Raw genomic sequence first — 13,961 nt, forward strand, 5'->3', positions numbered from 1 at the left:
ATATATCTAAAAATTAGTGACGTTTACAAAAACTACAGTTAAAAATATGATCTATCATGTCTAACACACAATTTTAAAACTATACACTTGATAAAATGTTATTGTTTTCCTTTGCAACTAGCCATACCAATATCTTATTTTACAAAGAGGCTATAATTCAACATGTCAACCAGTTTTTGTTTTAAGTGTTTAAAGAAGACCAAATGATTGATTTCCGAAAAGTTTAACATTAATTAATAAATTACTGATTTCAATTTCTTGATGTATCCTTTCTTTGTCTAACTTTTGTAGATTTATCTTTCTTCTTTTACTTTACCATGTTTACATAATATAAATTTTCAAATCATTTTAAAAATAAGATAATTGAACAATTGAAAGATAAAACAGGTTAACAATAGTTTTGATCAACATGATCATGATGATAGATAAATTTTTCAAAACTTATTTCTCAAAAACCAAGAAAGGAACAGGAAATTTACATTGATTTAAGAATGCTAAGGTAGCTAGGGGTTAAACATCTAGGATTTGAGGACCACAACCCTTAAATAGCCAGTAGTGATCCCTTAACTTATTTAAAAAAAAAAAATATCTGCATGAATAAAAGATTAAACACTTCCATTATCATAAAATGGATTAATTTCAACAGAAAAGCTCTCATTTTGTAGATAATCAACATTTTCAATAGGTTCAGTTTTAACACAAGGCAAACTGACATCTTTTCCACTATAGCTAATATCCATGAGATCTACTGAACTATCACTGTATGAATTTAACATTTTGTCACAAGCATTATTTTCACTGGAGTTATTTAGTAAAGACTTATCATTAAGATTATCAGTTCCATCGACAAAATCATCATTTACTTCAATTTTAAAATCGTGTAGACTGATTTGGCTGTCATCACTTGCTCGTACAGTTGGATATGGTCCTGGATCCTGGGATACAGTTAAACTTGTAGAGAGATTTGTTGATTTGGTTGTTTCTTGCTCTTTCATAACTTGTTGTTGTACATCATCTGCTATTTCTGGTTCCTTTTCTAAGTTCTCTTTTTCTTGACCCAGTGGAAAAATTTCATTTCTTAATGTACATGAATCAGGTTTATCCTTTCTTTGTCTTACTCTTGTAGATTTTTCTTTCCTCTTTAACTTTAACTTTATTTTTAAACTTCCTTTTTTCCTAATTCCTGACCTTTCACCACCCTTTTTCAAGTCAGAAGTTTGAAGAGAATTGTTTATAACAGAATTTATAGCCTCCCGAATGTGATTTGTGATAACAGAAGAATCTGTCACGTCTTTCTCTACAGTGGATGAATTTTGGACACCAATTTTATTAGAATGAGCAGGTGTAATTGATTTCTTATTTTTCTTAATTTTTCCATCCTTTGACTTGCCCCTTTTTGTATGTTTAGAAGTATTTTTAGATGGTGATGTACTATTGACTACATTTTGACCGTCTGTCGCATCATGTGTTTTCATGTGTGTTACTAAGTACTCTTTTCTTGTGTACCCAGCACTGCACTTGTCACAATTATACGGCTTTATACCAAGATGCATTTCCATGTGTTTTTGTAGACGATTCTTAAAATTAAACTTTTTACCACACATTTCACAATAAAATGGCTGATCTTGTTCATGTAATTTCATATGTAGTTTGAGATACCCTTTCTGACTAAACTCCTTCCAACAAACTGAGCATTTCACCTCTTTTTCGCCGTTGTGGGATCGTGTGTGTTGCTTCAGAGAATTATTGGATCGGAACGATTTCTTACAAATCTCACATTGGTAAGGTTTCTCATCTGTGTGTGTTCGTAAATGTTGAATTAATTCACATTTTGCAACAAATGTTTTATCGCAAATTTTACAAAAGAATTGTTTGAGCCCTTGATGTCTTTTAATATGTGTCTGTAAACTTTCATTTGTTCGATAACATTGATGACAGATATCACATTTATATGGCTTTAAATTTGCATGAGTTTTTAAATGACTTTGTAAGTGACCTTTCTGTATGAATGTCCTATCACACAAGTCACACTTATATGGACGTATATTTGTGTGAATTCTAGAATGAATATCTAGGTCAACTTCACGTCTGAATTTCTTCTGACAAATTTTACATTCAAACTCCTTTACCTCTGTTTCTGTGTGAAGTTTTTCATGTTTTTGTAGTGTTTGCTTCGTCAATAATTCTTTTCCACAATACTGACATTCATACGGTTTTCTGCCAGTAATTGTATGAGTTAAAAAATGTTCTTGTAGTTTACAATTTTCTGCAAAACTTTTCCCGCATATTTCACATGCATGAGGTCGGATATTCAAATGTATTCTTTCATGTCGTCTAAGATGTGTATTGGTGGAAAATTCTTTTGCACACTTTTCACACTTATATGGCTTTTCACCAGTATGTATTCGACTGTGTCGATCTAAATATGATTTTCGAGCGAACTCTTGTCCACAAATTTCACACCTGAATGCTTTCTCTGTACTGTGAGTTACCATGTGATTACGAAGTTGATTTTTGGTTTTGAACGACTTTTTACATGTTTCACAGGTAAAAGCTTTCTCCTCATTGTGAATAAGAATGTGTGTTTTAAGACTAGAATTAAAAATAAACCCTTTACCACACGTTGAACATTTATATTTTTTATCACCGATGTGTATTTTCATGTGTAAGCGAAGTCTACGGTGGTCATTAAATTCTTTACTACACACACTACAGATACTTAGTTTTTCTCCTGTATGAATTCTAACGTGTTCTTTGAGTGTTTCTCGGAGGGTGAATCTTTTCGGACATATTTCGCACTGATAAGGACGTTCACCATTATGAATCCTAAGATGTGCTTTCAAATAACTTTTACTACTGTAACCTTGATTACAGACTTCACAAAAGAATGGTTTTTCATCTTTATGTACGTTTTGATGACTCAAGAGTTGTACTTTTCGAAGAAACTTTTTACTACAAATTTCACATTTGAATTTTTTAATACCAGTGTGAGTTAAAAGATGAGATTTTAAATATTTCTTTACGTTAAATGTTTTATGACAGATACCACATTGAAATATTTCAATAGTTTTACCTTTCACCGATTTCTTCTGTCTTATCACGTTTGTTTTCTTTGATTTAAATATATCAACCATGTCTTTTTTTATCTCTGATACTGTACATGTGTCACCGTCGGATCCAAGACTTTGTTTTTCAAGGACTAAACTATTTTGTGTTACTGGTACATTTACTTGACCTGTAAACAAATTTTCTTCCATGCTGGCCAACGAGACTCTTCGACTTCTGTTTATCAGGTGAATACAGGGATGTCTTTGGTCCTGATTTGAAGCTTCTTAATAAATTTCCACAAAAATCAACTATGGTATACATTGTACATAGCCCAAGAACAGTTTCAACATTATCTTAAGTTGGTAGTATTTCTCCAGTTTTCTCTGTTGTTCAGTCTGAAAATAAGAACAGATTATCAATTAGTTTGCTGTAGTTTAAATGATCAATGGCATTATGGCAGTATACAATTACAATTTTTTTCGCCAATTAAAGACAGCCCTGAGATATGGGGATAATCATCATCAATTAGAAATACCATTTATCATGTTGATAATCTGTTTATCCATATGTTGCTTATATTCATATTATATTAACTTTTTAACTCTTAACGCAAGAGATAAACTGATATGGCTTATGAACACAGAAGATACGTCTAATTCTCACTGCTGCATGTAAATTTATTTAGAAAAATTGTTAATTATCAGTGGCGGATCCAGAACTTTTCCTAGGGGGGGGGGGGGGGGGGGGGGGGGCTGGGGGCTGACCGACCCTAAGGGGGGGCCGCTCCAGTCATGCTTCAATGATTCCCTATATAATCAACCAAATTTCCCCTGGATCCGCCTATAATTATGTGGCTTTCTTGTCTGCTTCAGACACGAGGAGGACTGTGTAAATACCACAGCTCCTTGAATACCGCCCTTCGGTGTCTGTTGCAGTAGGGAAGCCTACACTATTCTCAATATATAAAAAAGATGTGGCATGATTGTCAATGAGACAACTATCCACAAAAGACCAAAATGACACAGACATTAACAACTATAGGTCACCGTACAGCCTTCAACAATGAGCAAGGCCCATACCGCATAGTCAGCTATAATAGGCCCCGATAAGACAATGTAAAACAGTTCAAACGAGAAAACTAACGGTCTTATTTATGAAAAAAAAAATGAACGAAAAACAAATATGTAACACATAAACAAACGACAACCACTGAATTACAGGCTCCTGAACTGTAACTGTAGTATATTTTATTTGCTGTGAATATACATGAAATTTTTATGTTTGTGTTTGTTTTTCTGCATCAGATACATGGAGGATTGTTAGAGCTTTTAAGATCACAATCCTAGAGCATCATCCCTTAGTGTCTGTTGCAGCTAAACAATCATTTATATTTATACATTTCTAGCATGATATTATAAAATCAAGTGAGAAAAAAATAAGTAAATAAATAAATAAAAAAGTTTGCCACATCTCTGGAGTAGCAACTCTGAAATACTTTTTATTTAACAAATAATAACTGTATGACTTTATTTCAATAGTTTATTTTACAATGTTATGTAAAATACTGTATGTTGTATCAATTATATATGTTATGTGTGTATGCCCCCATGTTAAAGTCATCGTTTTGTTCAAACTGTGACTGTTAAAGTCGACTTCATGAGTTCAACGAACCCCCCCCCCTTGGAATTCCTGGCTACGGGCCTGCTTGGGACCTAATTTGGAAAATAAAATTTATCTTATCTTATCTTATCTTATATTAACAAATTGACAGTGGCATGAGCACCCTTAGTTTCTAACAAATATCAGAGGAAAAATACACAAAACAGCAATGAAATTGTATTATAATACATGTACATGTACATGCTTATTGTATAAAACAAGCATTTTAAAAGCATTATATATCTGTATATGTCATGTATGTTCAGTTGTATACAAATTGTAATGTTATACAAATTATAATTTGTACAGATTTTTGTACGAGTTATCAGTGTTTTATGAACATCTTTACACAAATGGATGATGCAAGCACACTGTCTATTGTTTTGCATATTTCTGTCATATTTACATGACTAAATGAGAGGGGTAGGGCCTTTATTGGGAATCCAGGATCAGGTGTTTTTAAGATCAGGATTTTGGGATCTGGGAATTCTTTTTCCATATCTCTGGATGTTGGGATTTAGACTTCTTTAAATTTGGGACCTCAGGATTTCAGGATCAGGACCCCTCCCCCCACTCCCCCTTCTTAATGATACAGTCTAATATATTGAGCATTGATCATATATAAAAAAAACTTTAAAATAACACAAATCAAATAACACAAAAAGTTTACCCCTTAGTTTCAAGCTATAGTTTTTAATCTCAAGTGAGTAACACGAAATCAAAATTCATCAGAAATAAACATGATAAATGAAGAATGTGTCAGTGAGACACAGACAAATGATAGATGACACAGCTTATAAATATAATGTAAATTTTGCAATTTACCATCAGACATACATGTAAGGGAGCTACCATTTGATTTTTTATGGGGGGGGGCTAGGATGAAAAATTTTGTCCTGCATTTTTTTTAGCTGTAATCTCTGTCGTGCCTTTTTATTTTTTACTCTGTTCGGTCCTGCCTTTTTTTTTTAGTTTCAATTATCCTGACTTTTTTTTTTGCAAGTGTCTCGTCCTGCCTTTTTTTTTTACTCAAAACTCCTGTCCTGCCTATTGTTTTCAAATTTCATCCTAGCCATTTAAAAATCAAATGGTAGCTCCCTAACTTTAGAAGATCTAAAGTGGCACCATCTAAATTTGAATTTGATCAGTGTTTGAAGGCAATAAACATTAAGTATAAGTTTCATAACATTTGGAAGAGGCAAACTATGATTGATTTTTTTTATTGCTTTACGTCCAGAGGCAAATATTTCAGGCATAAACTGGATTACAACAAATTGTAATTAACTACAAATACAAAACAATACACAGGTTCTACAAGGTAGAGGGTTGATTGGGATGAAAGGCATAAAAGAACTGCCACTGACAAAATAATAAGGGTGCATGTAAGTTTGATAAGGACAGAAATTATGCCTGGCATCAGGGCAACTGACGTACATGTACCAGATAGTTCTTTAAAGCTACAGAATTAAATATTCTGCTTCCTGCATTGACCCACTTTAGCAAGGGTGTGAACACCAATTGCAACTAAGTCGAGGGATGACCACTTGTCCAGTCACCATATTTCCATCAACCCCTGTAATTATAATCAACATCATACTGTAATCAGGGATGGGGTAATTGAAAATGCAATGTTAATTAAATATTACACTTTTCCATTTTATTGAATGTAATGTGTAATTGAGCATTCTTTTTATTACATATGTAATGGTAATTTAATCAATTACAATAAACATGATAAAAAAAAAGCATGTAATGCTAAAAATATATTACTCTTGAATTACATGCACTTTTATGGTGATAATGATAAGAAATTACTAAAAATCATTTTTAATATTGTGACATGCATGCTTTTTAATATTTGTAAAGTAAAAGAATGGAGATACACAATGATACATGTATTTTTAATTTATTTTATGTTTAATTTAATAACTTCATTTCTGAGATGTCAATAAGCCCCTCAATGTATTTCTATCAACAAATCTTATCATGATCTAGCAACACATGCCACATCAGCGCCTATAGAAAGACTATTTAGAATTGATGGCAAAGTGTTCAGACCAAAAGGGATGCAGACTAAATGACAAAACATTAAAAACTGCAAACGATGATCAAATGTAAAGCTAATTTTAACTATGTTGTAAGCTTACATAAATCTTTTTCATATGCTACATGTGAGGGGGGTCGGCAGGGTCTTGATCCCAAAATACCCTTAAAAAACATTAAATCCTGAGGTCCCGAATTAAAATAAATTTAAATCCCGAAATTCAAAACAAGAATTCCTGGATCCCGAAAGGGTCAATTCCGTTATCCCGAGCTTAAAAACACCCAATCACGCCGTTATCACGGAGTGCGGATAAAAGTCCTATCCCCCCTCATACAATGTAAAATGTATGTTGTTTAACATGTTTAAAAAAATTATGATAAAATGTAATGTGTAATTTAATTAATTTCTTTAGTTATTGCTCAGGTTATTGTTAGTCATGTTAGTAAACTCACTGTAAAGTAATTGTAATTTAATTAATTATGTCATGGTAATAAGTGTAATTGATTGTTTTGGCAAGGTAATGTGTGATTTTATAATTTTGAAACAATATATTTCAATGTAATGAATTTTTTGACCCCAAGTCTGACTAAAAATCATACATATTAGTATGTATGACAAAAATGCTATCAGAACTTCAGCTTCCGTCAGTACAGTCATGACGACAACAACAACGACTGATTTTCTTCTTTAAAGTGGTTGAGGGGAAGATACATTTTTCAAAAACTCTGCAGAAGATTGGAACTATCTAGAGAACTTGGTAGTGTGCATTACTGCACAGGGATGATTCCAGGTGTTTTCAAATGGGTCCCTTGAACATCAAATTGGGCATTTTTATCCCAATTAGGAATGTTTTATGCATACAATCTAAAACGAAATAATACATGTATCATTTTCCTGACCTGTAAAAACAGAAAATGGATATTAAGTTTCACTTGTACACTGATTGAAGAAGTTATTGAATTCAGACCAGGGAAGTTGTAATACATGAATACCATTGCACATGATGCACTATCAACTTAACTTTGGTAAACAAGGCATGTGCACTATCAACTTAACTTTGGTAAACAAGGCATATATACCAGCTAACATAAACCTATGGCACTTACATGTAAGCAGTTTATCTATTTATTCGACTTTCAAATTATCTCTAATTATCTCATAATATATAAGATATCTTATATAACATATTATAGTTTTATAAGATATCTCATTTAATATATGAGATATCTTATATAATTATTTTTTTTTAAAGCTATCTTATATATTTTATGAGATATCTTATATATTTGATAAGATATCTTATCAAGTTTAAAAACTTTATAAGATATCTTATATACTTTATACTTAGATATCTTATATACTTTATAATATATCTTCTAAAGTTTATAAGATATCTCATTAAGTATATGAAATATTTTATAACTATCTTCTATACAAGATATCTTATATAGTTTATTGGATATCATCTTAAGAAAACTATATAAGATATATATTATATGAATTATCTTATAATTTCTATACGATGTCTCTATAAATAATATATATCTTATATGATATATATAGATTCTACCACTGCATCGAGTGTAATACGATATTTATCCACTCGAGACAGTTAAATTTTCAAATTTAAAACGCAAGGCTTGCCCGAGCATTTTAAATATTTAAAATTTAACTGTTGAGAGTGGATAAATATCGTATTACATGAGATTTGGTGGTGGAATCTGTTTCTCTAATGATTTTTTATCTTTATGCAGGCAAACTTATTCCTTCTTTTCGAATGATCTGCAAAAAGATGTGTTCTTTCTATGTGACGTCATCAGGCATGGTCGCCTTTTTCCATGCCGTCACAATTGGAAATTCAGAGGAAAGCAAGAACATTCGACGTCATAATCGGACTTTAACCAATGAAGAACTGAGATCAAACGAACCACACGTTGATTAATTTTTTTTTATACAATTGGTGCATAAAGGGATAAATTGACGAAGAATTAGAGAAATAAGATATCTTAAATAATCTTTTTTATAAGATATCTTATTTAAATAGATATCTTATATAAATAGATATCTTATATAAATATATATCTTATATAATAAAGAAGATATCTAATATCGATTATAAGATATCTTATAAATATACTTTATATAAGATATCTTATATATTGTTTATAAGATATCATAATGTTTATAAGATATCATAATATTTATAAGATATCTTATACAATTTATAAGATATCTGATAAAGAAAACTATATGAGATATCTTATAAACCATAAAAGATATCTCATAAATTTTATAACATATCTCATGAACTATGTAGTATATCTTATAAACTGTATAAGATATCTTACAAACTATATAAGATATCTAATGAACTATTATATATAAGATATCTTATAAATTTTATGAGATATCTTGAAGTTAAATTAAATAACAAAACGGCTTGCCATATTAACCTCTGAAATTTTTTTTCAACAGATCATCTTTATAAACTTACCTTGATTCAAATGGATTTCAAATTGAACTGGCCAATTGTCGAATTCAGAAAAGCAATTACAAAAGGTTATATGGACCATAATTTGGTATTCGGCCTTTGGTTTCTTTTTGTATCCTTTTTTATACGTTCTAAAACTTTAACTTTTATTCTGTGGGTTGTGTTGGTGTTAGAATAGTATTAATGGAACAATTGAGTTTTTAAAGAAAAAATTAATACATTTTGATACACCGTTTACGTGACAGGAAACCAAACAGGAAACCAATCTTTATTTTCTTTATTTTGCACAATATATTTCAAAAGACATAAATGAACACCATTACTAGTGTTACTTGCTTCATGTTAATATTTAAAATCTATTTTCAATGTTAAATTAAAGATTTTTTTAAACGCGACAGGAAACCATAAGAAACCGAAAGCATTTTTCTAGTTTTATTTTATTGCAAAATCTGCTTAAAATAATCTGAACCGTATACTTTTTCTTAAAATCCATCTTAAATGTAACAGTATTATAAAACTCCTAAATATGAGCTTGTTTTGAAAACAATTAGTTCAATTTATTCAGAAATTTCCATATTTTCTTCATTGATACAGGATACCATAATCGTTGTATCTTGATGTTTTAGCCAAAACAATGTATTTATATTTGGTTTTGAAATTCCAGTTATATACAATTTATTCCAAATCATTGGCAATGTAAAATTCTTTAAATCCAGTAAAGAAAAAAACTTTTAACTTGTAATTAAAATCTTTAAAATAGGCACCATGTGATATTTGTGACCTGTACACCATCTACATGGTTTTCACATTTTAACCTACTTTAGTGGGTTAAATCAATAAAGTACTTCCTTTCAAGTCATGCATGGTAAAAGTTTACTTCTCCTTTGACAAGTTTATTGCGTTTCTGAAAAGTGTTTGCAGAACATGAATAAAAAAAATAATTAAAAATTGTGACAAAGATACCAACTTTGTAAATTCCAAGTGTAACGGTATATTAACATATATTTTTTATTAAATTATCTTTAATCACCTAAAATATCCAGTAATATTTACTGCTGAAGCAAAATCAATCCAACGAGCATTGGCACAATGATAAGAGACGTAATGTCGATTGAATTTTCCAAGGACCCTTTACATCGTTATACGGAAACGAAGTGTGTTATAACGTCTGTCAAATCTGAAATTGATTTTGTCAAGTCATTGGGCATTTATTTTCACACGAGATCGTATGTAACATTATGCACATAGGAAAAATAATAGACCCCCGGCGCAATCTCCTTGAAAATTGTATTTTCCTTTTTTAAACAAGACGAAACAAGTCTACAGATTATGTTTGCTAACATCCCGTTGGAAACAAAAACAATGTTTAGACCTAGTATTTAATATATCCGGCCGTAAGAGCGTGATCACATGTTAGTCACATGTTTCACCTATGACCGGAAATGATTAGAACTTAACAACAAAAACAATTTTAATAAAAAAAAAGGAAATAACTGGACTTCTGTTTCGTGTGAAATGTAACGCATAACGATAACGTCATTTTCTAACTTAATTATTACGAAGAACAAAACTAGAATGTAAATCATCTCTGATTTACCTGTTTGAACATCTCGCGAGAGTTCATATTTGCATATTGTTATAAAGAATTCTATTACAACAAAGCAGATTACATCATCTAAAATTTGCGTTACGAAATAGGAAACCAAAGTAACGCTAGTGTTCTTACACCTGCTACAGAAATACTTATAGTTCTCGGCATTTTCTTCTGAATATTCTTATTGGTCGATGTTCTTTATTATTTGAATGCAAAAGTTATGAATTAGCCGGTGACGATTAACTATAAATCAGTCAGCGTTATGCACTTCAGAAGCGAAAAGTAACGCGAGAAACGACACAAAAATACAGTCGTATAATCTTTGAAATTTGTTAATTTCAATTTTTTTTCTAGGAAAGAGTAGCATACACTTGTATGTTGATAAAAATAAAGGCATCTTTAGATGAAGTTACAACTTTTCTTACAGTAATACACATTTTTATCACTTTTCTATCGTTACAGGAAACGAGCCCAATAGCAAATTATGGTCCATATACTTAATTGATAGATATTTAAAGCAATTGGCACCAGTGAACTTTAAAATTATTTAGATCATATTTATATCTTTTGAAACAGTTCCATAATCATGACATCGTATTTCAGGGGGGGGGGGGGGGGGGGGTGCTCATTTCATGAATGGTCCATCATCAACATTATTTTCAAAAACTTTTGTCTTTTGAGGAAATAGAGCAAAATATAAAATAATTTCTTTTACAAAACAAATTTTAATCAAGTTACATAACCGGCTCTGCTGGGCGATCTGCTTTTATTAGATCGGCACCCATTAAAATTTATTCATCAATGTTATATCAAAATTTGAATTTGTTCTTTGCCGAGGTCTGCTTTGACACCAATTTTGACAAAAAGCATGTTTTTCAACCTGCTGAGCGATCTACTTTTTTTGCGAATTCAAATACTCCCATAAAATTTTATTCAATTGAATCCTGCTGCTTAAATTGTTTACCTTAAGTTGTCACAATTAAATCTTTGTTAATAAAATGCGATCGTAGTCAGCATTCTTATCTGGATTTTACTATGTTTTGACGACAAACTATGAAAAATTATAGTTGATGGAAATACCGATTTTATTCTATATTCCTGAATTGGGAATTTAAATTCACAAACATTTTTTTGGGGCCGCTGGCAGATTTAAGGGCCGCTAAGTGGCCCTAAACTGAATAGTGGAATCATCCCTGCTGCATCACTACAACCGAGGAGTTTAAATCAGCACTCCTCAGCAAGTGCAACTAATTTATGCGCAGACCAACCGGTCACACAATAGCCGAAAGGAACATCCATATTACAGAAGTGGGAAATACCATAGGCAGATCCAGGCAGGCACTGAAGCATGACAGGAGCCCCAATCCCCTTATGAAAAGTTCTGGATCAACCACTGAATACAGTTTGACACAGTTCAATCGAAATCGACAGTCCACATTGTATGTAATACAATGGTCAACATGGTCAATAGACAATACAGAATATCAGCATTTAAATTTCTTTACCTTTGAGCTCCCCCTTTTTTTTAATACAACTTCTTTATATTAATACCTTCCATAATTTTCTTCAGTTATATATAGCTATAGGCATTACTGTTAGGCACTACACCAATACTACTAGCCGGCAATAGTCACCATCACTGAAAATTGTATTTTAATACCACACTCTTTAAAAGGACTTGAGGCTTTTAATGATGAAGGCTATTTTGAGTACATGAAATACATATATATCAATAAAGAAGGGCATCATTAAATTACCAATACCGTGAAAATATAGCTGAACTGTCAATTTACAAAGAAATATTGTTTGCGAAATTAGCAAACGGAAATCAATAAGGAATGGGAATAAACGAAACCTGTTACGGACAGGCACCACCGGAATATTGAGGACCTGTCTTTGTAAAATCTAAAAACAAAACAGTCTTTAATTAGATAGTAATATCATGATTATTTGTTATATGATTTCAAGGATTTAGTCAATAAATTTATGAATATTGAAATTTTGACAGATGAACTTTTGTAGTATTCATTTCAGGGGGGGTCAAGGGTCAATTTGAAGTATTTCGTGCAACCAGAGACATATACTATAATTTGTAGTATTATATGTCTCTGGTGCAACTAGCCTAAAACAACACTATTTTCAAACAAATCCCCCTCTTCTCTGTCTCCCCAATTTTTGAACATAGAAAAGGGGAACCAAAACTGCCGATATGGGAACAGATATATATCAGGCTGCATTGGTGGATCCAGAAATTTTAATTACTTACTGCCACAGTGGAGGCCTGCACAAGCTTGTCATGCTTCAGTGATTCCCTAAGTAGTCATCACAAAAAATTCTGCAAAAAGGGGGTGGCTAACTGCTTCCCCCTAAATCTGCCTCACGTGGCCGCTAGGTGCGTTCGACTCCAACCTAATTGACTAGCATTGTCATTACAATTCAATTTACTCAGACATCAGTAGATGACGCATCATCAAAACTTTCAAACATCTTTTTATCAGCAGCAAATCTATCACTTAAACGACCTTTAAAAAAACACACAAACAAACAAAAAAACAAAAAGTGGTTTGACGCAAGTTTACAACAAGCTCGAACTAACTTGCTTAATTATGGAAAAATTTATTCAAGATTTCCATATGATCCAATTATCAAAAATCACTTTTATAAACTGAATCGTGAATACTCCAAACTAAGGAAATATAAATACAAACAATACAAACAATCATTGATTAGTCAGCTGGACTCCTTGCACGAAGAGAATCCAAAACTGTATTGGAACTTAATTAATGAACTACAGGAAAAAAATGAAACTAAAAAAAAATGTGGAGTACAACCATCAACTTTGATATCACATTTCCAAAAGTTGTCACAACTGAAAGGTGAATTTCAAAGTAGATATACAGAGCTATGTGAAAAACTGAAACAGTTAGAAAACTCAAAATGTTTCAACGAGTTGGACTCCTTTATCACTGAGTCTGAAATATCCAAAGCCATTTCACACTTAAAATGCAATAAATCATCAGGCTTGGATAACATTAGTAATAATATGATAAAGAATGGACAGACTTTCCTTTTAAAAAGTTTTCAACAGATGTTTAATACTTGTCTGTCTTCAGGTATATACCCAA

At 31.5% G+C, this 13,961-nt stretch overlaps 1 protein-coding gene across 1 annotated transcript; it reads right to left on the minus strand.

Moving 5' to 3' along the window:
• Window positions 1-298: 298 nt before the first annotated feature.
• On the minus strand, window positions 299-12,676 carry LOC139527417 (zinc finger protein 271-like). The gene is made up of 2 exons (XM_071322874.1): window positions 12,600-12,676; window positions 299-3,443 (listed from the first exon to the last, which is right to left on the minus strand). Exon 2 carries the CDS (start codon window positions 3,255-3,257, stop codon window positions 606-608), a length of 2,652 nt encoding a protein of 883 aa, XP_071178975.1. The 5' UTR covers window positions 3,258-3,443; window positions 12,600-12,676; the 3' UTR covers window positions 299-605.
• Between the last annotated feature and the right edge of the window lie 1,285 nt (window positions 12,677-13,961).

Source organism: Mytilus edulis, chromosome 6, assembly GCF_963676685.1.
Source record: "Mytilus edulis chromosome 6, xbMytEdul2.2, whole genome shotgun sequence".
NCBI classification, from domain to species: Eukaryota; Metazoa; Mollusca; class Bivalvia; order Mytilida; family Mytilidae; genus Mytilus; species Mytilus edulis.

What these genes read in the sequence shown, in the direction of transcription:
- LOC139527417 (XM_071322874.1), bottom strand. Translation starts at nt 3,257, where the DNA reads ATGGAAGAAAATTTGTTTACAGGTCAAGTAAATGTACCAGTAACACAA.